Raw genomic sequence first — 23,407 nt, forward strand, 5'->3', positions numbered from 1 at the left:
ACCGATATAAAATATAAGTTTAATATTATATAATTTTAAAAATAAACAATAGTAAAATGTTTTTTAAGTAAACTGATAGTAAACCGTTGATAAATTTATATTTAGTAAACCGATATAAACCATAAGTTTAATATTTTATAATTTAAAAATAAATTAACAATAGTAAATTGTTTTTTTAAGTAAACTGATAGTAAACCATTGGTAAATTTATATTTAGTAAACCGTTACTAAACCGATAGTCAACCGTTGGTAAACTTATATTTAGTAAAACGATATAAACCATAAGTTTAATATTTTATAATTTATAAAAAATAAACAATAGTAATTTGTTTTTTTAAGTAAACTGGTAGTAAACCGTTGGTAAATTTATATTTAGTAAACTATTACTAAACCGATAGTCAACCGTGGTAAACTTATATTTTGTAAACCGATATAAATCCTAAGTTTAATATTTTATAATTTTTTAAAAAATAAACAATAGTAAATTGTTTTTTAAGTAAACTGTTGGTAAATTTATATTTAGTAAATCGATGGTTTTAATTATTATGTAAAGTTTTAAAAAGGTGCCTAATAATCTTCAACATTTTTAAAATGTTATCCTAAAAGGGTTAAGTTAAAAATTAATTAGAATTAAAATTAAAATAATAGATTAATATTTAAGTATCAATGTTTTTTATTAAAAAGAATTTAAATATTATAATATGTTTATTAATTAAGATATGATTAAAAAATAAATAAAATTTAAGTCAAAGCTTAATTATTTTTAATAAAAAACATTGATACTTAAATATTAATCTATTATTTTAATTTTAATTCTATAAGTTTCGATAGATTCATTAAATACAATTTAAGATATATATTGAGAGAATGATATTTACATTCTTAATTTAAATATTTAAATATAAAAAATTTTGAGTCTATAGGTTTGTCTTTTTTGGCATTTGATGTAAGTTGAGGGAGTAAAATGATCATTTATCCTAACTATTTTTGTATTTTTTTCGGATATTGAGGGTATGATTGATCTTCGGGGAAACGTTAGGGGCACAATTTTTTTTCCCTTCAAATAGAGCACAGTAAGTACAAAACCGCCACGTGGGAAGAAATAAACAGTATTTTTATTTAGGTAAAAGGTACAATTTTTTTTACGTAGTTTTTATAAAATACAAATCAACCCTTTATTGTTTTTTGGGTACAAATAAACTCTATTTGTTTTTAAATAGAACCAATAACTCTTTCGTCCAACACCATTTGAAACTCTCGGTAATGTCTGTCATAATTATATAGGAAAAAAGTTCAAAAATAATTTTAATATTTAAAATATTTACAGAAAATTTGAGGGGGTAAGTGTCCAAAAAATAAGTTAAAAGAATTTATTTGTTTGATTTTAAAATAACGAGGATTTAATTGTTCAACTTTAAAAATACGAGAGTTTAATTGTGCCAAAAAAAAGAGAGTTAGATCTGTACTTTACAAAAAAGTTGAACTTTTTTTATATTTTATATTTTTATTTATATATTTGTTATTTTTGGAAGAAAAGAATTCGACTTCTTAGTCTTTTTTTTAATTAAATTGACTTCTAAGTCTTTTTTAAATTAAATTTAACTGACTAGTCTGCATCGTATTGCCTATTGATTTATAATTTAAAAATTGTAATAACGTGGGAATTGAAAAGAACAGACGCGGAGGTTACCGGCGGAAGGAGAAGAGATTACTCCGGTCAACTTTTCTTAATCCCCAAGTCAATAAAAAGGTATAAACAAAACCCCCTCGAGCTTAATATAAATTCAATAACACCCATATAACTTTACTGCAGCCTCAACAAATCCTCTCTCCAAACTTACATTACATATTTGGTTAATTGATAGCTTTTTGAAGCTGCGATGGCTAACGGTGACGGCGACTCTCACGATTTTGTCTCTCTACTCCCTTCTTCTGACAGGGATTACCTCATTCGGAACACCGGTGATCAGGTTCTTTTATTCATAATCTCATTTATCAACTATTATATCATGCAATTTAATAGTTTTATCATGGTTCCTTTTTGAAAAATTTAACTGGTTTTTAAACATGATTGAAAGTGTTATTTTAGTAGAATTATCTGTATATAGAGGTTTTTGTAATTTCCTAAATCTAGAAATTCAGAGTTATGTATGAGGAGATTCTTGCTTTTAAGTAAAAAGTGGAATTTAATAACCATGAAATTTGTTTAATAGACATTTTTCGAAAATTGGTTCGGTATTTTACAGGTAAAAATTGACAGCTTGAAGGGGAAGAAGCTCGGTTTGTACTTTTCAGCATCGTGGTGTGGCCCTTGTCAACATTTCACCCCAACTTTAGTGGAGGTTTACAGTGCTCTTGCTCCGAAAGGTGACTTTGAGATTGTCTTTTTATCATCTGATGAAGATGATGAATCCTTCCAAGAGTATTTTTCCAAGATGCCATGGCTTGCAGTCCCATTTTCTGATTCCGACACACGTGATCGCTTAAATGACCTTTTTAAGGTTCAGGGGATACCTCACCTTGTGATCCTTGACGAAAGTGGCAAAGTCGTAAGTGAAAGTGGCACTGAGATTGTTCGCGAGTATGGAGTTCAATGTTATCCTTTTACTGCTGAAAGGATTAAAGAACTAAAAGAGCTCGAGGAAGAAGCTAGAAGGAACCAAACTTTGAAATCCATCTTGGCCTTTGAATCTCGTGATTATGTTATTTCATCTGATGGAAAGAAGGTTAGCTGATTCTTTGTAGTTAGTTTTCTACTGTGTTTGTCCTTGTTTTAATATCAAACTTGTCACCTGAAATTGTTTTTCCTTTTCTATGTACAAGATACCAATCTCTGAACTTGAAGGGAAAACCATTGGTATATACTTCTCATTGTCTTCATACAAATCATGTGTTGATTTTACTTCCACACTTGCTGAAGTTTATGAGAAATTGAAATCCAATGGGGAGGACTTTGAGGTTGTCTTTGTATCACTTGATGATGATGAGGAAAGTTTCCAGCAATCCTTAGGAAACATGCCTTGGTTAGCGTTGCCTTTCAGTGACAAGTTTTCTCAGAAATTGGTTCGGTACTTTGAGCTCTCAAATGTGCCCACTCTGGTTATTATTGGGCCAGATGGAAAAAATCTCAATTCCAATGTTGTTGAAGCCATCGAAGAACATGGAATTCAGGCATACCCTTTCACCCCTGAAAAGTTTGCAGAGCTTGCTGAGATTGAGAAAGTAAGAGAAGCTGCTCAAACCCTTGAATCCGTTCTGGTTTTGGGGGAGCATAATTTTGTCATTGGGAAAGATGGAGCAAAGGTGAACTTACGTATTAGTATTTTTTGCCTGTTTGGATCTCAAATTTATACATTTTTTTCGTGTATTTTTTCTTGCCTGCAAATGATGACTGTGAATTATGTTTTCAGATTCCCGTGTCTGATCTAGTTGGTAAGAACATCCTGCTATATTTTTCAGCACATTGGTGTCCTCCATGTCGTGCCTTTCTGCCGAAACTCATCGATGCTTACCATAAGACCAAGGCTAAGGATTTTGCATTTGAAGTAATTTTCATCTCTAGTGATAGGGACCAGGCTTCTTTTGACGATTTCTTTTCGGAAATGCCATGGCTGGCAATTCCCTTCGGAGACGTGCGGAAGGCATCTCTGAGTCGCAAATTCAAGGTCCAAGGTATTCCTATGCTTATAGCTCTGGGACCAACAGGCCAAACGATCAATAAAGATGCCAGAAGCCTCATCACACTTTTTGGTGCTGATGCTTTTCCCTTCACCGAGGAGCATTTGAAGAAGATCGAAGCAAAATATGAAGAGATGGCAAAGGAGTGGCCTGAGAAGATAAAACATGAACTTCATGAGGAGCATGAGCTAGTTCTTTCACGCCGACAGGTTTTTACATGTGACGGATGTAACGAAGACGGAAATATATGGTCATTCTACTGTGAGGAGTGTGACTTTGATCTTCATCCAAAATGTGCCTTAAAAGAAAACAAGGAAACCGAAGATGGCGAACCGGTTACGAAAGAGGGATGGGTATGCGACGGGAAGGTCTGTCACAAAGTCTGATATAGCGGTGGGTCAACCGAGTTATAACTATCATATACAGATATATCCATATGGATCTTTCCTTTTGCTTGATTATCTTATTTGTGTTTTGTAACCTGACAGAGATTGCTTTGTTTATGTATTCAGAGACATCTCTTAGGGTGAATTATATCTATTACCTTACTATCAATAAATTTTCATGTCCTGCAGAAATTGTGTGAGTTGACAATTCAAATTCCCGTCATCTTTGTGTGTGCATTGGCATTCTATGTGTTGTTTAGGTGCTGTAAGAAATGAATCAAACTATAGTACATGGCATGATTGAAAGTTAAACCTAATGAAACTAAATCGTGTTCTTTTCATTGAAAAAATTCCATCTTTTATCTATTTTAGCGTGGTAAGCTCCGTATATGGAAGTTAGAAAAAAAGTGATCCAACATTTCATCTTTTTGGTTAATTTTTAATCCGGAGCAATTTTCCATCACGAAACTATGATGTTTATGGCAATTTTATAATGAACGAAAACGATGTCAGACTATGGAGTTGTGGCAGAAATTGTCAAAAAATAAAAAGTACTGCCATTATATATCAAGTTTCATATGTGGAGTTAAATAAATATAGGTGGGACTTATTTAGTTCAAATAACCCAACTAAATATCAATAATTATAATTTTATATAGGTTTCTTGGTTTCTTAGCCAGCAAGTCAAGATTGCTGTACTAAAATAATCCTGCCGATTTAATCAAAGACTTGGCAGTATTCTGTTTTATGCAATCGAAGTTACAAAAGTCAAAACCTGTTGTTTCATTAATTAACAGAAAGAGGAAGCGAGTTTTAGAGAAATGGCCGATGAGTCTGCCCATGGTGTTTCTCATGATCTATCATCTCTTCTCTCGTCTCAAGACCGAGAATTTCTGATCCGCAGTAATGGTGATCAGGTTCCGTTTTTGTATTTACTTAAATTTTGTCATTATAGTAGTCAAACTAGTAGTAATGTGAGTTTTGGCCTTGGCTTGTTGGCCTTTTGTAGAGCTGGTTTCTCTTGCTTGTGTTTTGCTTTGCTGTTGTGGGTTTAGCTGTGAGTGCTTGAGGCTTTTGTAGCAGGCATTATCCAGCTTTATCTCTAGTCTTGGCTAGTTGTTTTGGTCCAGTAGGTGCTGCTTCATGCCTGAGGCTTTTGTAACAGGTTTGAAGCAGCATCCTCTGAGCCCTTTGTTTTGTTGTTTCTCTTTTGTTTCAGCTTTAGTTAGGCTTTTGTAACAGGGCTTTCCCTGCTTTTGATCGCTGTTTCTAGCTCTTTTGGTCCTTTAGCCTGTTTTAGGGAGACTTAAGTGTACTCTCGTTTGTTATTTATAAATGAGCCTTTTGGTTGTTTTCTACCAAAAAAAAAACTATTTGTAATGTGTTCTTTTATTTTTGTATGATTATAGTAATGTGTTAATGATATATCTGCATATTTGATGTAGCGAAAACAAAGATAAATCTGTAGTTTGTTGATTAATGAGTTAATATCAGATCTATGGCTTCCAAAATCTATTATTCCAATGAATTTTAAAAGTTAAACAATATTTTTTTTATAGCAAACAATCTATAAACAATTGTAAATTCTAAAAATAAAAAATAAATGAAAGTTGTTCTTTGTCGTTCAAAAACTGCTTATCGAAGTTTTAAACTTGCATATAAACCTTAATCCAAAATTAAAAGAAAATTCTAGGCGAAAATAATTAAAAATAAATACTATAATTTACTAAAAATATAGATTACAGTATTGGAGGTTTAAATAATTTAATTTGACCTGAAAACGTCAGATTTCATGATAGAAACTTGACCTATTTCTAATGAAATTAGGCTCAAAAATTGCCTAAATCACACATCACGAACCAAAAATATGAAACTGGCACTATCCATTTTCTCCGAAAATTCAATTCCGCATATATTCCCTCAAATTAAAATGAAAGGTTTTATTAGCAAGTAAAAAATTTGCTTTTAGTGTAGTCTTGTAATGGAAAATGGTTAAAATATTGATTTGATATAAATTTTTTTCTAAAAATCAACATTTGATATATTTACAGGCTAAATTGAGCAGCTTGGCAGGAAAAATTGTGGGACTATACTTCTCAGGATCATGGTGCGGTCCATGCCGGCATTTCACTCCAACTCTGATAGAAGTTTACGAAGAGCTCTCATCAAAATTCGAATTCGAAGTAGTTTTCATATCATCGGACAGAGATGAAGAATCATTCCATGCTTACTTCTCCAAAATGCCATGGCTTGCCATTCCATATTCTGATGACCAAAACCGCAAACGCCTTAAGGAGTTGTTCAAAGTGAGAGGGATCCCTAATTTTGTGATTATTGATGCTGAAGGCAAGATTTGTTGCGATCAGGGTGTCAAATTCATTAGGGATTATGGAGCAGATGGGTATCCATTTACTGCAGAAAGAGTTGATTATTTTAGGCAGCAAGAAGAACATGCTAAGATTAATCAGACTCTGAACTCTATTTTGGTTTCCAAATCGCGCGATTTTCTGGTTTCTAGAGATGGAACTGTGGTAAAAGATTCAATTCTTTATTGGTTAAATAGATCAGTTGCATATGGCTTTCGAGTCTTCAAATATCAACTTTGATTTTGTTATTTTTAACAAACTCTTGCACGTTGATATTTGAACTTGAAACGTGAAGAAATACTGAATAAATTTATTTTGTATTCTACCTGGTTATGTCTATTGGACTTGAAATGTGAACAAATACTGAATAAATTTACCTTGTGTATTGGATTTGAGATTCAACCTCACAAGACTCTGTCTATTGGATTTGAAACTTAAACACATACAAACACAGTTTAGTTTGTACTAAACTTATAATCATGGATATCTTGATATTATTATCAAATAACCAGAAGCTGTCAGGTGAAATTTCAACTATGAATTTACTATCCCTAACATGAATAACATAGTATTTGCATTGACAGGTACCAGTTTCTGAGCTTGAAGGGAAACTGGTAGGTCTATATTTCGCAGTGAATTCTCATCCGTCGAGCTTAGATTTTACTCCAAAACTTTTGGAGGTATATCAAAAACTCAAGAAAAAAGGAGAGAACTTTGAGATAGTGTTGATATCTCTAGACTACGACGAGAATAACTTCAAACAATGTCTTGAAACAATGCCTTGGCCCGCATTGCCATTCCATGACAAGATTCGTGAAAGATTAGCTCGCTATTTTGAACTCAGTGTCCTGCCTACTTTGGTCATAATTGGAGAAGATGGAAAGACTTTAAATCAAAATGTAGCTGAACTTATTGCAGATCATGGTATTGTAGCCTACCCTTTTACACAAGAGAAGCTTGTTGAGCTTGCTGAAATTGACAAGGCAAAACTTGAAGCTCAGACTCTAGAGTCTGTTTTGGTTCATGGGGATAAAGATTTTGTCATTGACAAGAGTGGTTTCCAGGTAAAATCCTTTGCTTCCTATTGCGTGAATTTTCATAATTTCATATCATGAAGGCAACGCGAGTATAAGGATGTTGTACGGAACTTGTCGAGGCATACATTTATGCATTTAGTTTTTATTCTGAAATTTATAAAATTTATAATCTATTCTTGTAACTCCAGTTTGATTTCCATTTCCTGATAAACTACTTTATTTATAATGTAAAAATTGTGGTTTTGGTCTGAACGTTTCTATTTCCATGCAATATAACAGTATCATAAAACCTTAGATGCAATGAATTGAAGTTTTCTGGTATATGTATATATGCTTGTTTAGGTTCCAGTGGTTGAACTAGTGGGAAAGAACATTGTCCTGTATTTCTCAGCAAAATGGTGCCCTCCATGTCGTGCATTTTTACCAAAGCTGATCGAAGCATACCATGAAATCAAGTCAAAAGATATAGCATTCGAGATAATCTTCATCTCAAGTGATCGCGATCAATCCTCATTCGACGAATTCTACACAGAAATGCCATGGCTAGCACTTCCATTTGGTGACGAGAGGAAACCAATTGTAGCTCGGAAGTTCAAAATAAAAGGCATTCCTGCAGCAATAGCAATCAGCCCAACTGGAAAAACAGTAACAAAAGAAGCTGCGGAACACATAACCACTCACGGAGCAGATGCATATCCGTTCACAGATGATCATCTGAAAGAATTAAATGAAAAGCTGGAAAAGGTAGCTAATGAGTGGCCTGAGAAAGTGAAACACGAATTGCATCCAGAACATGAGCTTGTGCGTATCAAAAGAAATGCATATGGGTGCAATGGGTGCAGAGAGATGGGACTGTTAGTAGTATGTGCCCTAGGGCCATTTTTTATTTATACTTGTATAAACAAATCTCATTGGCAATGATATATATGTTTTATTTGAACTAAGTGCCTCATCAACTAAGTGTTTATTTATTGCATATTGTCCTTATCACATTGTGATAGAATCTATTCTTAAGGTGTTGAGAATATGAGTGACAGATTCTATTATACAAGTGATCTAAATAACCGTTCATGATCAATGGGGTCCTGCGAATAAGGGCATCGCATTATCCCGGAAAGATTGTCACCTCTATTTATTCTCCTGATTAGTAAAGAGTTGCTAATTATAGGAAGTAGTGAGTCTCATACTACTTGATGGGGATCAGAATAAACATGTGGACACTCAAGGTGTTGAGTGAGTCAAACAAGTGACGCTAGATGACTTATACATGGTAATTCATTAAAGTCAATTTAATGTCATCTAGTTCATAATTGTACATATGTCCTTTGACTTGCGGTGACACTATCTTGTATATAGGTGATTAGAGTTTGATACTCCTTAACCCTAGATCTTTCATGAGCTAGGGCCGCGGGATGTGTTGGCTCTAGTTAGTAGTATATGGAGATAGGGGTTTAACCTAGAAAGGATTCATCACTCTGGATGAACGGAGACAAGATTCTATGCTATCTCAAATTGTTCTTGATGGATGATAAAACCTGCGCAGGTGTATATGACTTACATAGAAAGTTGTTTCTAGTGGAAGTCATATTTATCAAGAATTAGAACTGAGAGATGAGGTCATATAATCAAGACATACAGTGTTTGACTTAACCGTGACACTAGTCGAGATTGGAATCTTAGATGAAGGGAATTTTGAGTGTACGGTAATTATGAACATTGGTTCATAAAGAATGCATCGAAACATTCATATCTATTTGGGGGTCGTGATATGTTGCTAGACGTCACTCACGATCTACGAGAATTAATAATTAATGGGATTTAATTATTTAATATAAGAAAGGCGTTTCTTATAACTCTCGTTGCCATATAGATGTGAACCTAGTTAGTCACACACAATAGGGTGTGCAACCGATTGAGTTTACGAGAGATCAATTTCATATAGATACTAGCATATCTCGGAAATTAATCTAAGATGAAAAACAAGTATAAATTAGGGACTAATTTGTAAGAGTTATAAATTAGTAGGCACCTAATTGTATTTTATCCAAGTTAATGTGATGATGTCATGTGATGATGTCACGATGATGTCACGATGATGTCATGTGATTATGTCATGATGATGTCATGTGATGATGTCACGATGATGTCATACGATGATGTCACGTGATGATGTCATGTGATGATGTCATGTATGTCTCTGTGTGTGACACCTAGCATCCGACGTGTCAGAAGGTGGCAACACCTATGCTTGATGTGTGACACCTAGCATATGATGTGTCAGATGGTGGCAACACCTATGCTTGGTGTGTGACACCTAGCATGTGAGGTGTCGAATGGTGGCAACACCTTTGCTTGGCGTGTGACACCTAGCATGTGAGGTGTTGCATTCTTAAGCAAAGCTCTACCCTATAAATAGAGGTTGCCTTTGCTCATTCTAAACGCACCACACTTAAGAGACCATATTTGAAGGAGTTCAAGTAGTCATCAATCACAGAAAAGCTTGGAGAAAGTTTTTTATACATCCCAGCAAAGACGTAATCGAGGCAAGAGTTTGAGCTTAGGGTTGCTCGGCAAGAGGAACTCTTGCAGATTACTTCAAGGCGAGGATTCAATCGGACGCATACTCGTGTGGACGAGCTTGAGGTCGCCGTACTATCGGGACTACAAGAATCGTTGGAGAATCAACATAGGTATTCTTCTTACGGTTTCTAGATGCGTGCTTTAATTACTAGATGATACGACGATCCATTTGTTATTAATATGATCAATTTCTGGATCCGAATTGTTGGAATTCCAATTTTGAATTGAAATATACGATTCGGACCCTCACGTCCCGCTGCACCAACAGTGGTATCGGAGCCACCGTATCAGCAAGTATTAAAGCTTTACGATTGAATGCATGTATTAATAATCATGGACTTAGGAATTATTAATTGGCATGTAATTTATAATTCCGAGGGCTTAGGTCTTGTTTGCAAAAACGAGCAAACGGTATTGTGACATTAATTACATTTGATTAAATTCTGTCTAGGAGATTGGTACTTAAGTGGTCCGCTCGTGACCCTCCAATCTATCCTGGGAATTTTTCTAGTGTGATTATTTAACACAATACGTGACTCGCTTGTGCATTATATTGTCATCAACAAAACATGCGGAACAAGTAATAATTTGCTCATTCTTTTGTGGCTAAAGAATGAGACCTAGGAAGTCCATGATGATACATGTGTGATTGCATGATTCATTTTAGTTTTAATATGTATGAGATGCATGCTAAAATGTGTTGTGGGCTTAGTGAGACCGGAATAACTTAAAACCCTAAGAAATCTTCCTAAAAGTAAAAAGATTAAGTTTATATTGATTAATCATTAAATTGATTTATCAATGGCTCTCCATTGGAGCAATAAACTAACACGCTTTGAGTTATCATCTTGTCGGCTATGGATACATAGGGGTGAGATGATATCGTCAAGAGATGTTGACGAGTTTATTGTTAAGCATGCGATGTTGCGGGTGTAGTCGATATAATATACGGCGAGAAAGGCAATTAGGCGTACCTGAGTCGTATATTATTCAAATCGATACATCTTAGTTGATTCAATGGGTTAAACTTAACTAATGTGGAAACCCAAGAATAGCATTAAGTACTTGAGGGTGAAAGCATTAGGAGCCGGAAATGATTGAACCTCATATGAGATATGATGAACAAGTAGTTGTTCACTTATATATCATTTTGATCCCAAGAATAGCATTAAGTACTTGAGGGAAAGATAAATGAGTATAAGAATTCAATCACCCGCTTGAATCTTTTTCCAACAAAGATTCACGTTTCCTATTTTGGAAGTGTAGGATTCGAAAAAGATAGTGGGAGGCCATTTTGATAAAGACCAAATCATTATGGTTTAAATATACAAGACAATAATACTAATTAGAAATCTTTGCTTTCTATAGGTTGATAAGATAAAATGAAATCGAATCCGTTAAGTAGCATTCTCGACAATAATCGCTTAGTGGGTCCTAACTTTGTTGATTGGTTAAGAAATCTCAAAATAGTTCTTGCAAGTGAACACATAGCATATGTTCTTGAGACAAATGTTCCGGGACCATTGCCGATTGAGGCACCTCCCGAGGAACATGAGGCATTGCGCAAGTGGAAGTTAGATGACGAACAAGCCAAGTGCTATATGTTGGCATCTATGAATAACGAGTTGCAAAAGCAACACGAGAAATATCCGGGAGCTCGCGAAATATTGTTTCACTTACAAGAGTTGTATGGTGAATCAAGTCGTTTTGCTAGATATGAGATATCTAAGCAATTATTTCGGGCAAAGCACTCCGAAGGAAAGGGTATTGGAGAACATGTGAACATGATGATTCGATGTATCGAACGGCTAGAGGGTCTAGACTTCATCATGGACTTCAATCTCCAAACGGATATGATCCTTCAATCCCTTCCGGAATCATATGGTAATTTCATCACGAATTACTATATGAATCGGATAGAATGTACACTTGCCGAGTTATCAAACATGTTGATAACTGCTGAAAAGAATAATGTTAAGGGAAAGGAAGTTTCTCTTGTGGTTGCTTCTTCTAGTAAGACTAAGAAGAAGAAAACTAAGAAGAATGTTTTGAAGGCCCAAAAAGCCATTGCGAAAAAGAAGGGCACCTCAGAGAACAAAGGAAAATGTTTCTTTTGTGAAGGCGAGGGACATTGGAAACGAAATTGCCCCAAGTATTTGGAATCCAAGGGCAAGAACAAGAAGAATGAGAATCCCGGTGAGGGTATGTCAATTTCTTGTTATTTCAATTCCAATAACGATAGCTCGTCCAAAGCTTGGGTATTAGATACCGGAGCTAGTTCTCACATTTGTTCATCCTTACAGGATCTAGCAAATGAGAGGAAGTTGGACAAGGACGAAGTGATCTTGAGGCTTGGAAATAACGCAAGCGTTGCGGCTAAAGCTATAGGATCATCTTCTATTTTGTTGTATAAACATGTTTTGTATTTGAATAATGTTTTGTACTTACCAAACGCTTATACAAATATCATGTCCATATCTTGTATGACAAGATTAGGGTATGATTTCCTATTTACAAAGGATGTTTGTAAAATTATCTATGATAATAAAATCGTTGGTTATGGTTATGTACAAAACGGTCTTTATTGTATAAATGAAGATGTTAGCAATACAAATAATGTTTTAGAAATAAATACCATAAGTGATCAAACCTCGAAACAATTATGGCACTTACGATTAGGACATATTGCGGAAGATAGACTTAACAAGTTGGATAAGATGGGAATCTTGGGCAATCTTGATTCAGCATCAATTTCAACTTGTGAGTCATGTCTTAAAGGCAAAATGACCCGATCACCCTTTGTGGGACAAAGTGGTAGAGCCAAAGATATTTTGGAAATCATACATAGTGATGTATGTGGTCCATTTAAAGAAATGGCACGAGGTGGTTATTTATACTTCATTACCTTCACCGATGATTTATCACGGTATGGGTATGTTGTTCTTATGAAGAACAAGAGTGAAGCTTTTGAAAAATTCAAAGATTTCAAAAATGAAGTAGAAAACCAAATTGGAAAAGGTATTAAAATCCTACGATCTGATCGAGGAGGTGAATACTTGAGTACGGAGTTTGGTACATTCTTAAGAGAATGCGGTATTATTTCCCAACTGACTCCTCCGGGAACACCACAGTTGAATGGTGTATCGGAACGGAGGAATCGTACATTGTTAGACATGGTACGATCAATGATGAGCTATACTGATTTACCCATTTCATTATGGGGTCATGCACTTCTTAGCGCAAATTATATTCTAAATCGAGTACCAACTAAATCCGCTCCGAGAATACCTTATACGATATGGTATGGTAAGGAACCAAGTCTTAAGCATATTAAGATTTGGGGATGTTCGGCATATATCAAAAAGTTGATAACCGACAAGTTGGAATCAAGATCAATCATGGGAAGGTTCGTTGGTTATCCTAAAAACAGTTTAGGATATTATTTCTATATTCCGTCAGAGCAAACAATCGTTGTTAGTCGGGATGCCCATTTTCTTGAAAAAGAGTTTATTCAAGATGGTGGAAAAGGAAGGGATATTGAATTAGATGAGGAGTCATCTAAAAACCAAGAAAATGATACAATGGAGATTGATCAAACCCATAGTGAACCAAAATTAGTAAAATCTACAGAAACACCTCGAAGATCAAGTAGAGTATCTTATCCACCGGAGAGATATGGTTTTCTTCATGATATTCAGGAGTTGTTTATTCATGGAGAAAATGATCAAATTGTTGATCCTTCTACTTATGAAGAAGCTATATGTGATATAGATTCTTCAAGATGGCTTGAAGCTATGAAATCCGAAATGGATTCCATGTACAGTAACCAAGTTTGGGAGCTAGTCGATCCACCCAATGGTATTATACCAATAGGGAACAAATGGATCTTCAAGCGTAAAATTGGTGCTGATGGAAAAGTGGAGACTTTTAAAGCTAGGCTTGTTGCGAAAGGGTTTCGCCAAAGGCAAGGAGTCGATTATGAAGAGACTTTCTCGCCTGTTGCCATGCTTAAGTCCATCCGGATTCTTCTTGCCATAGCTGCACATTTAGATTATGAGGTTTGGCAAATGGATGTCAAAACCGCATTCCTTAATGGATATATTGAGGAAGAAATCTATATGGAACAACCTAAGGGTTTTGAATCCGAAGAAGGTTCCAAGATGTGTAAGCTTAAACGATCCATATATGGATTGAAGCAAGCTTCGAGAAGTTGGAATCGTCGTTTTGATGAAGCTATAAAGAGTTACGAGTTTATCAAAAACGAAGATGAACCATGTGTTTACAAGAAGGTTAGTGGGAGCGCAATCACGTTCCTAGTCTTGTACGTAGATGACATTTTACTAATAGGAAATGATGTCGGTATGTTAACCTCTGTAAAGCTTTGGTTATCCAAAACTTTCTCCATGAAAGACCTCGGAGAAGCAACTTATATTCTCGGTATTAGACTCTATAGAGATAGATCTAAGAGAATAATAGGTCTCTCCCAAAGGCTTTACTTAGAAAAGATATTGAAGAAGTTCAATATGGAAAATTCTAAGAGAGGACTGATTCCCGTTAGGCATGGAATTCACCTTTCAAAGGATATGTCTCCAAAGACATCTGAGGAAAGAGATGAAATGGCAAAGATACCATATGCTTCGGCAATTGGTAGTCTTATGTACGCTATGTTGTGTACCAGGCCGGATATTGCCTATGCGGTTAGTTTAACTAGCCGATATCAATCCAATCCAGGTTCGGAACACTGGATGACTGTTAAGAATATCTTTAAGTACTTGAGAAGGACTAAAGATATGATCTTAACATATGGAGGAGGTGATCTACAAATAGACGGCTTTACAGATTCTGATTTTCAATCAGATATAGACGATCGTAAGTCTATATCCGGATTCGTATTCACATGTAATGGAGGAGCAGTGAGTTGGAAGAGTTCCAAACAAGAAACCACTGCAGATTCCACCACAGAGGCTGAGTATATTGCGGCATCAGATGCTGCAAAGGAAGCTGTTTGGATTAGGAAGTTCGTTTCTGAACTTGGTGTGGTTCCTACCATTGAGTCGGCGGTTCCTCTTTTCTGCGACAACAATGGTGCTATAGCCCAGGCAAAGGAACCCCGGTCTCACCAGAAATCCAAACACATAGAAAGGCGCTATCATATCATCCGAGAGATTGTTGGAAAGGGAGATGTGTCTCTCCAAAAGATAGCATCAGCCGATAACACGGCTGACCCACTGACAAAGCCCATGACCCAGAGTCAATTAGATTTACATCTTGAGAAGATGGGGCTTAGATATAGTAGCCAATGGCACTAGTGCAAGTGGGAGATTGTTAGTAGTATGTGCCCTAGGGCCATTTTTTATTTATACTTGTATAAACAAATCTCATTGGCAATGATATATATGTTTTATTTGAACTAAGTGCCTCATCAACTAAGTGTTTATTTATTGCATATTGTCCTTATCACATTGTGATAGAATCTATTCTTAAGGTGTTGAGAATATGAGTGACAGATTCTATTATACAAGTGATCTAAATAACCGTTCATGATCAATGGGGTCCTGCGAATAAGGGCATCGCATTATCCCGGAAAGATTGTCACCTCTATTTATTCTCCTGATTAGTAAAGAGTTGCTAATTATAGGAAGTAGTGAGTCTCATACTACTTGATGGGGATCAGAATAAACATGTGGACACTCAAGGTGTTGAGTGAGTCAAACAAGTGACGCTAGATGACTTATACATGGTAATTCATTAAAGTCAATTTAATGTCATCTAGTTCATAATTGTACATATGTCCTTTGACTTGCGGTGACACTATCTTGTATATAGGTGATTAGAGTTTGATACTCCTTAACCCTAGATCTTTCATGAGCTAGGGCCGCGGGATGTGTTGGCTCTAGTTAGTAGTATATGGAGATAGGGGTTTAACCTAGAAAGGATTCATCACTCTGGATGAACGGAGACAAGATTCTATGCTATCTCAAATTGTTCTTGATGGATGATAAAACCTGCGCAGGTGTATATGACTTACATAGAAAGTTGTTTCTAGTGGAAGTCATATTTATCAAGAATTAGAACTGAGAGATGAGGTCATATAATCAAGACATACAGTGTTTGACTTAACCGTGACACTAGTCGAGATTGGAATCTTAGATGAAGGGAATTTTGAGTGTACGGTAATTATGAACATTGGTTCATAAAGAATGCATCGAAACATTCATATCTATTTGGGGGTCGTGATATGTTGCTAGACGTCACTCACGATCTACGAGAATTAATAATTAATGGGATTTAATTATTTAATATAAGAAAGGCGTTTCTTATAACTCTCGTTGCCATATAGATGTGAACCTAGTTAGTCACACACAATAGGGTGTGCAACCGATTGAGTTTACGAGAGATCAATTTCATATAGATACTAGCATATCTCGGAAATTAATCTAAGATGAAAAACAAGTATAAATTAGGGACTAATTTGTAAGAGTTATAAATTAGTAGGCACCTAATTGTATTTTATCCAAGTTAATGTGATGATGTCATGTGATGATGTCACGATGATGTCACGATGATGTCATGTGATTATGTCATGATGATGTCATGTGATGATGTCACGATGATGTCATACGATGATGTCACGTGATGATGTCATGTGATGATGTCATGTATGTCTCTGTGTGTGACACCTAGCATCCGACGTGTCAGAAGGTGGCAACACCTATGCTTGATGTGTGACACCTAGCATATGATGTGTCAGATGGTGGCAACACCTATGCTTGGTGTGTGACACCTAGCATGTGAGGTGTCGAATGGTGGCAACACCTTTGCTTGGCGTGTGACACCTAGCATGTGAGGTGTTGCATTCTTAAGCAAAGCTCTACCCTATAAATAGAGGTTGCCTTTGCTCATTCTAAACGCACCACACTTAAGAGACCATATTTGAAGGAGTTCAAGTAGTCATCAATCACAGAAAAGCTTGGAGAAAGTTTTTTATACATCCCAGCAAAGACGTAATCGAGGCAAGAGTTTGAGCTTAGGGTTGCTCGGCAAGAGGAACTCTTGCAGATTACTTCAAGGCGAGGATTCAATCGGACGCATACTCGTGTGGACGAGCTTGAGGTCGCCGTACTATCGGGACTACAAGAATCGTTGGAGAATCAACATAGGTATTCTTCTTACGGTTTCTAGATGCGTGCTTTAATTACTAGATGATACGACGATCCATTTGTTATTAATATGATCAATTTCTGGATCCGAATTGTTGGAATTCCAATTTTGAATTGAAATATACGATTCGGACCCTCACGTCCCGCTGCACCAACAGGGACGTGGTTGGTCTTTTTATTGCAAGAAATGTGACTTTGATCTTCATCCTAAATGTGCTCTAAAGAATGGTGAAACTGGTCAAAAGGGATGGATTTGTGAGGGAGATGTGTGTCGAAAAGCTTAAGAAATTAAGCCTACATTATTATCCTTGAACTTTCTAATTATGTATCATGTCATGTTCCTTAAAGAATTTCTTCCCGAATTCTTTTGGACGCGTCTTATAAGAACTTTATACATGTAGAATTCACTAATGTGAGAATGTTCCATTATAAATCCGAAATAGAGAAATTTTTAAGTGAACCAAGTGCACCACGTAGGATTATAAACCATCCATTTAATATAGCGTAATTTTGACAACAACTAATTAATAAATTAATTCATGATTATTTAATGTGTTTTATTTAGAATCAATGTGCTTTTCATTAATTGGTTGTTGTTAACAATTATGTCACGTGTCGCATATTAAATGGATGGTTCATATTCCTACTTAGTGGACTTGGTTCACCTGAAAATTTCTCGATATAGATAAAAATTCATGTATATTCTGCTTGTGTTTGTATCTATTTGAAGTGACTAGTTTCGCATTACGTGCTATGCACGTGGCTCGTAACGTAACTCGTCAATGAATATATTAGTAAATTTATTATAATTATATCAATTTTTATTTATAATTAATATTAAATAATAAGTTAAAAAAATTTGTAAAAGTAAATATAATATATTCGGTTTTTAAATTTTGTTTTCATACTGAATACATTCTTATTTTGGTTTTACAATAACCATAATTAAATAATTAACTTAATTTTATTAATAACATTTTTAAAAATAATAAGATAAAAATTTAAATAATGATATATTGATCATATACATTATTTTAATTTTATAGTTCAATCAAACTAAAAGATATGTATTCCTACTAATTTGGAGACAATTTAGTTATTTTTTACATATTAAAAACTAAATTGGAGATAATTTAGCTACCTATTCTAATTAGGACTTTAATTACAATAGTGATTAATTAAATAACTAATTAGTTAATGACTATAAAACCTTTATTTAGTAGTAAACTGAAAAGGGTTATTCAGTAAATTTGCCTGTCCCCCCCTCCCCCCCCATCCGTGCTTTTATATATAGTATAGATAGATATTGTATGTAGAGCTACCGGCATAAAATAAAACAAGATAATAACCAAAAAATCACTCACATTTTAGCCCCTTTTCAATTTCATCATGACATTGTAGTTTTGTCGATTGCATCCAAATTTATAATTTTAGACTTCAATTCCTCCTCAAAATCAAATTAGACTATTTTTCCCTCGAAAAGAAATTCATAAAACTCCTTATAAAGAATTATTTAAATTTTTTTCAACTCAAAAAAATTTAAATGATTTATTTGAAATTTTATTTTGAAGAAAAAAGAGCTCAATTGAATACTTTTTCCAATTGTAAAATGGTTGGGAAAATGGTTTTTTTGGTCAGGATGAAATTGTAACTTGGATGTTTTTGATATTGGGTGCCAAGTTGAAGGGGTGAATTGATCCTTTGTTTTATTATGAAAAAGAGTTGGGTATGAGTTCCACGTGGGCGGACACAAGACATCCATGAATAATAGGGGCCTGTGATTACCGTCCGATTAGGTCCCGCCAAGGCAGTGGTGTTGTGAAGTAAAACGGTCAAACTGTTTGTGGGGAAATGTGCATATAGTTGTCAAGATTTTGGTATTGGATCTCATCTTAAATCCCGTTTCTATTTCTGCTGTAAGTGAATTTTGATTCTTTGTGAATGTTTTTTACGATTTGTTTGTTTTGCTGTTGAAAATGACTGAATTGGGTGTTGTAATTTAAGCTCTGATTGCTCATTAGGTTTTGCTAATTGCTATTTGTTTCATTGCTTGCTTAATTTTAATGTCGCTTTTATAAAATGAGTTGGCTACATGTTTTACTGGTTCTTGTGTAATGTTCTGCAATTCAGTGAGGTCCAGAAATCAACTTTGGAGATTCTTTTATATGTTTTATTGGATTTGTATTTTCGGCTCTAACAGAAAAAAAAAACCTATATTTATATGTTCCCTGTTTTGAAGTGTGAATGCATAAACTAAACTCCCGTTCACGTTTCTTTCAGGTTTTAATGGGTGAGACTGGTGTCAAAAGAACTGCAATTGGAAGTCCAAACAGAAGCCGCAAGGCATTTGATCCATCTGTTATTACACAGATTCCAAAGAAGCTCCAAAATTGTTTGAAGGTTAGTCATCTTATTCCAAGACTAACAATGATAAAGTACGCGAAAAAAAAAATGAAATTTGATTCTTGTTGCAGTTACAGCTTATGAAATTAGGACAGGATAAGGAAGGATTAGGCTCATTGAGTAACGAAGAACAGCCAGCTAGTTCCTCAAGGATTGATCTTGATAAGCAATTACGAACTTGGAAAGAAAATCCTTCGTGGGTTGATCAGCCTCCAGAAATAAAGGTGAGAAAATGTTATTAGAAATAGACTTACAGAATTTGTTATTGCTTGAAATTTATTTGGATGGGAAGAATTTGTTATTGCTTGAAATTCTTTGGTCTCTTAAGTTAGATTGGCCAAAATCTTCTTGACAGACCTTCTTTCAGGCAGTTCCCGGATTTTCATGGCTATGAAAAATCTGCCACATTTTCATTTTCATTACTTCAGCTAGGACTAGGAGGGTTTTATGTCACATGAAACATGACCTATATATAGAGACTGATAAACGTTAGGCAAAATACATCTCAAGGTCCTTGTACTTTTCATTTGGTCTTTAGGTAACGTTCATAATTTACACATTGGACGCAAAAGAATAATTTATACATCATCAAAGTTTAAGTCAAAGCATAATCTCCAAATTGAATTTTGCTTTCACTTGGTCGTTAATGATAGTGAATTTTTTTTTTGTTGTTGATTAGTAAATTGTGGAACACTAACAATGTGTGGTTGTAATTTTTCCATTTCGCTTTATTTTTCTTAACATAAGGTCCTGTTAATTTTAAAAAAAATAAAAGTATAGGGACTTGATAAATATCAATTGATTTCAAAGGACCACATAAACAAACACATATAGCACGTGGACCATACAATGGGTTTTGCCTAAACTTTACTAATATTCCATGTAGGGGTGTAAATGAACGGAGCTGCTTGTGAGCAACTCGATGTTCGGCTCAACAAGAGCTCGGCTAGTGTTCGTTCATATTCCAAACAAACCGAGCTCTAGCTCGATTATATGTTCGTTTATTTAAATGGGCCGAACATGAACTTAGTGGTGTTCGGCTCGTTTACGTTCACAAACAGTTCAATTAGTTGTTCATGAACATGCTCGTGAACGAACTCGAATAAAAGTTCATGAACAAGTTCATGAACAAACTCGAATAAGAGTTCATGATAAGCTCGTTTAGAAACTCAATTAGGAGTTCGCGAACTAACTTATTTTATTTGTCTTTAAAATGTTATGTTATATTTTTGTTATTTATATTGAGATATTCTTTTATTAGATTTATCGGTTGTACTTTAATATGTGTTTGGTAAAAAAAATTTATTAGGTATTGTTTTATTTTATTGGCCAAATGACTAAAAAAAGCCAAACCTTTCATGAAAGTTTTACAAAAGTCCAAACCTTTCAATTTATCCAATTTGTCCTGAAACGCATGAAATTATTTCAATTGAGTCTAACTACACAATTTTGCTTATGTGGCGCTAATGTGTGGCATTGCCACATCAGCGCCACGTAGGCGTCACATGAGCAAAATTACATAGTTGGACATTATTGAGACAAAATCATGCATTTTAGGACAAATTGGATAAAATTGAAAGGTTTGGACTTTTGTGAAACTTTCATGAAAGGTTTGGCTTTTTTTGGTCATTTGGCCTATTATATTTAGCTCATATTTGTGTTTGTTTAACGGCTAAACGAGTCGAGCTCGTGTTCGTTCGTTTAGCCGCTAAATGAACAGGCTCGCGAACGAGCTTGTTTAGTACTTATCGAGCTCGTTCACGAACTTGTTCATGAGCGAACTCGTTTAGTACTTATCAAGCTCGTTCGCGAGCTCGTTCATTTAGTAGCTAGACGAACGAACACAAGCTGAACACGAACTGAACATGAACACTATAAAATCTAAACGAATCGAACACGAACACCTCATTCAAAGCTCGAACGAACATAAACCGAATATGAACACCTTGTTCTAAACGAGCCGAACATGAATACTCCAAAGCTTGGCTCGGCTCGGTTCATTTACACCCTTAATTCCATGTTACATATAAGGAGAAGAAAATCAGACATAGATTGCTTGGTTTGTGCAGTTGGTTAAATCACAATGTATAGGAGTTGATATTAATCTTGACAGGTCAGTGTACCAAAAGGTTCTCTGTGCAACCTTAAAGTGAACTTCAATGTTGGGTTGCCTCCAGATGCCGTGTACAACATTGTGACTGACCCTGATAATAGGAGAGTCTTCAAAAACATCAAGGTAAGATAGTTTTAACGGCTCTTTGCTATATCCTTTTATTAGTTTCCTTTATCTTGGATACTAGCTTACGTGGTTGTAATTTGATTTTGAAGGACGTATTCTTGCTATTATTTTGTCATACTTTTGAGGTTTCTGTATTTTATCGAAATTCTATATTTGATTTGAGAGAGAATACTATCGCCTATTCAGGAAGTGATATCCAGGGAAGTTCTGCTCGATGAAGGTCATCGGCAGGTGGTTGAATTGGAACAAGCAGCCATATGGAAATTTTTATGGTGGTCTGGGACCATTTCTGTTCATGTTTTAGTTGATCAGGACAGACGAGATTTGACAGTAAGCTTTCACAATTTCTCACTAATATTATGGTTGTTTTTAGCTTCATTACTAAAATTATATAGACATTATACTCCTGATCCCTTCTCTATGCTATCGTAATTCGTGGCGTTACTTCTAGGTTTACTATGATAAGTGTGTTCCATTATCGTACAGGCTTGTACATATGGGTGTGTTATACCACCTCGAGCTCAAGCTCAAGCAAGAGCTCGAACGACATCCGAGCTACTATAACTCAACTCAAGTTCAATAAAAACTAAAAAAGTTATAATTTTTTTTTCCATATTTAATGCAATAATTTGCGTTTCAATATAAAATATGGAATTCAACCGATTAAGGTGATATAGACCTACATTTAGAGGTAACATAAGCCAGTATAGTGAAAAAAAATTATTATATTATGTGTAAGAGGACCATTCACGCTCGCAAGCCTCTTTATTTGATACTCGAGCTCGGATTTTTCGAGTTTTTGAGTCGATCTCGATAGTGACTCGAGTAGCCCAAATCATACTTAAATTAATGTACGAAAATAAAAAATGGAACGAAAATTGTATTCGTTTTTTCTTCCGCTCTCATTTCTGGTGGTTTCTTGACAGATGAAATTCAAGCAAGTGAAAACAGGGTTCATGAAACAATTTGAAGGATGCTGGAGAGTAGAACCTATATTCATTGATGAAAGCATGTGCTATCCGTTCAAGCCGAAAACATGGGCAGACTATTGTTCATGTACAGAAGGCAAAGGGAGGATCGGTTCGAAAGTGAGCTTGGAGCAGTTAATCCAGCCAGCATTAGTTCCACCACCACCCATTTCCTGGTATCTAAGAGGAATCACTTCTAGAACCACTGAAATGATAGCAAATGATTTGCTTGCTGAAACTGCCAGAATAAGGGGAGATTTTAATAATACAAGGTTCACAGATTCTGAAACATTTAATAACTCGTTTAGCGATGAATGCAATTTGGCATTCATTGACAAATCATCCAACATAAAAGAGCGATGGGCCTTTCGGAGGAGAAATGCAAATAGACATTCTAGAAGACTGTTTACTGCTAAATGACATAATTTAAGTGCTGTATTCTTATTGTATCTTCTTTGTAGTTTGGATATAATGCTTGAAGAATGAATTTTCATCTACACATTGAGACTCAATACCGTTCCTCTTTAAATGTTTTGTTATATAAATAAACAGGTTAAACAAAGTACATTGTTATCTACTGAGAAATGGTC

At 35.1% G+C, this 23,407-nt stretch overlaps 3 protein-coding genes across 4 annotated transcripts; all 3 read left to right on the forward strand.

Moving 5' to 3' along the window:
• The first annotated feature begins 1,642 nt into the window (after positions 1-1,642).
• On the forward strand, positions 1,643-4,256 carry LOC126656208 (probable nucleoredoxin 1). The gene is made up of 5 exons (XM_050350724.2): positions 1,643-1,750; positions 1,866-1,970; positions 2,247-2,726; positions 2,824-3,303; positions 3,411-4,256. The coding sequence occupies exons 2-5, from the start codon at positions 1,881-1,883 to the stop codon at positions 4,062-4,064; spliced, it is 1,704 nt and encodes a 567-aa protein (XP_050206681.1). The 5' UTR covers positions 1,643-1,750; positions 1,866-1,880; the 3' UTR covers positions 4,065-4,256.
• A 497-nt stretch (positions 4,257-4,753) lies between these two features.
• On the forward strand, positions 4,754-19,494 carry LOC126657318 (probable nucleoredoxin 1). Its single transcript, XM_050351986.1, has 6 exons — positions 4,754-4,981; positions 6,116-6,595; positions 7,015-7,494; positions 7,810-8,321; positions 19,338-19,388; positions 19,488-19,494. The coding sequence occupies exons 1-6, from the start codon at positions 4,886-4,888 to the stop codon at positions 19,492-19,494; spliced, it is 1,626 nt and encodes a 541-aa protein (XP_050207943.1). The 5' UTR covers positions 4,754-4,885.
• On the forward strand, positions 18,979-23,329 carry LOC126657492 (uncharacterized). 2 transcript variants are annotated; one of them, XM_050352192.2, is made up of 6 exons: positions 18,979-19,123; positions 19,488-19,607; positions 19,688-19,834; positions 21,724-21,846; positions 22,036-22,179; positions 22,776-23,329. In XM_050352192.2, exons 2-6 carry the CDS (start codon positions 19,494-19,496, stop codon positions 23,235-23,237), a joined length of 990 nt encoding a protein of 329 aa, XP_050208149.1. In that variant the 5' UTR covers positions 18,979-19,123; positions 19,488-19,493; the 3' UTR covers positions 23,238-23,329. The 2 variants fall into 2 exon arrangements, with proteins under 2 accessions (XP_050208149.1, XP_050208147.1); XM_050352190.2 differs by having other exon boundaries at positions 18,986-19,123; positions 19,682-19,834.
• Positions 23,330-23,407: the final 78 nt, after the last annotated feature.

Source organism: Mercurialis annua, linkage group LG7 (assembly GCF_937616625.2).
Source record: "Mercurialis annua linkage group LG7, ddMerAnnu1.2, whole genome shotgun sequence".
NCBI classification, from domain to species: domain Eukaryota; kingdom Viridiplantae; phylum Streptophyta; class Magnoliopsida; order Malpighiales; family Euphorbiaceae; genus Mercurialis; species Mercurialis annua.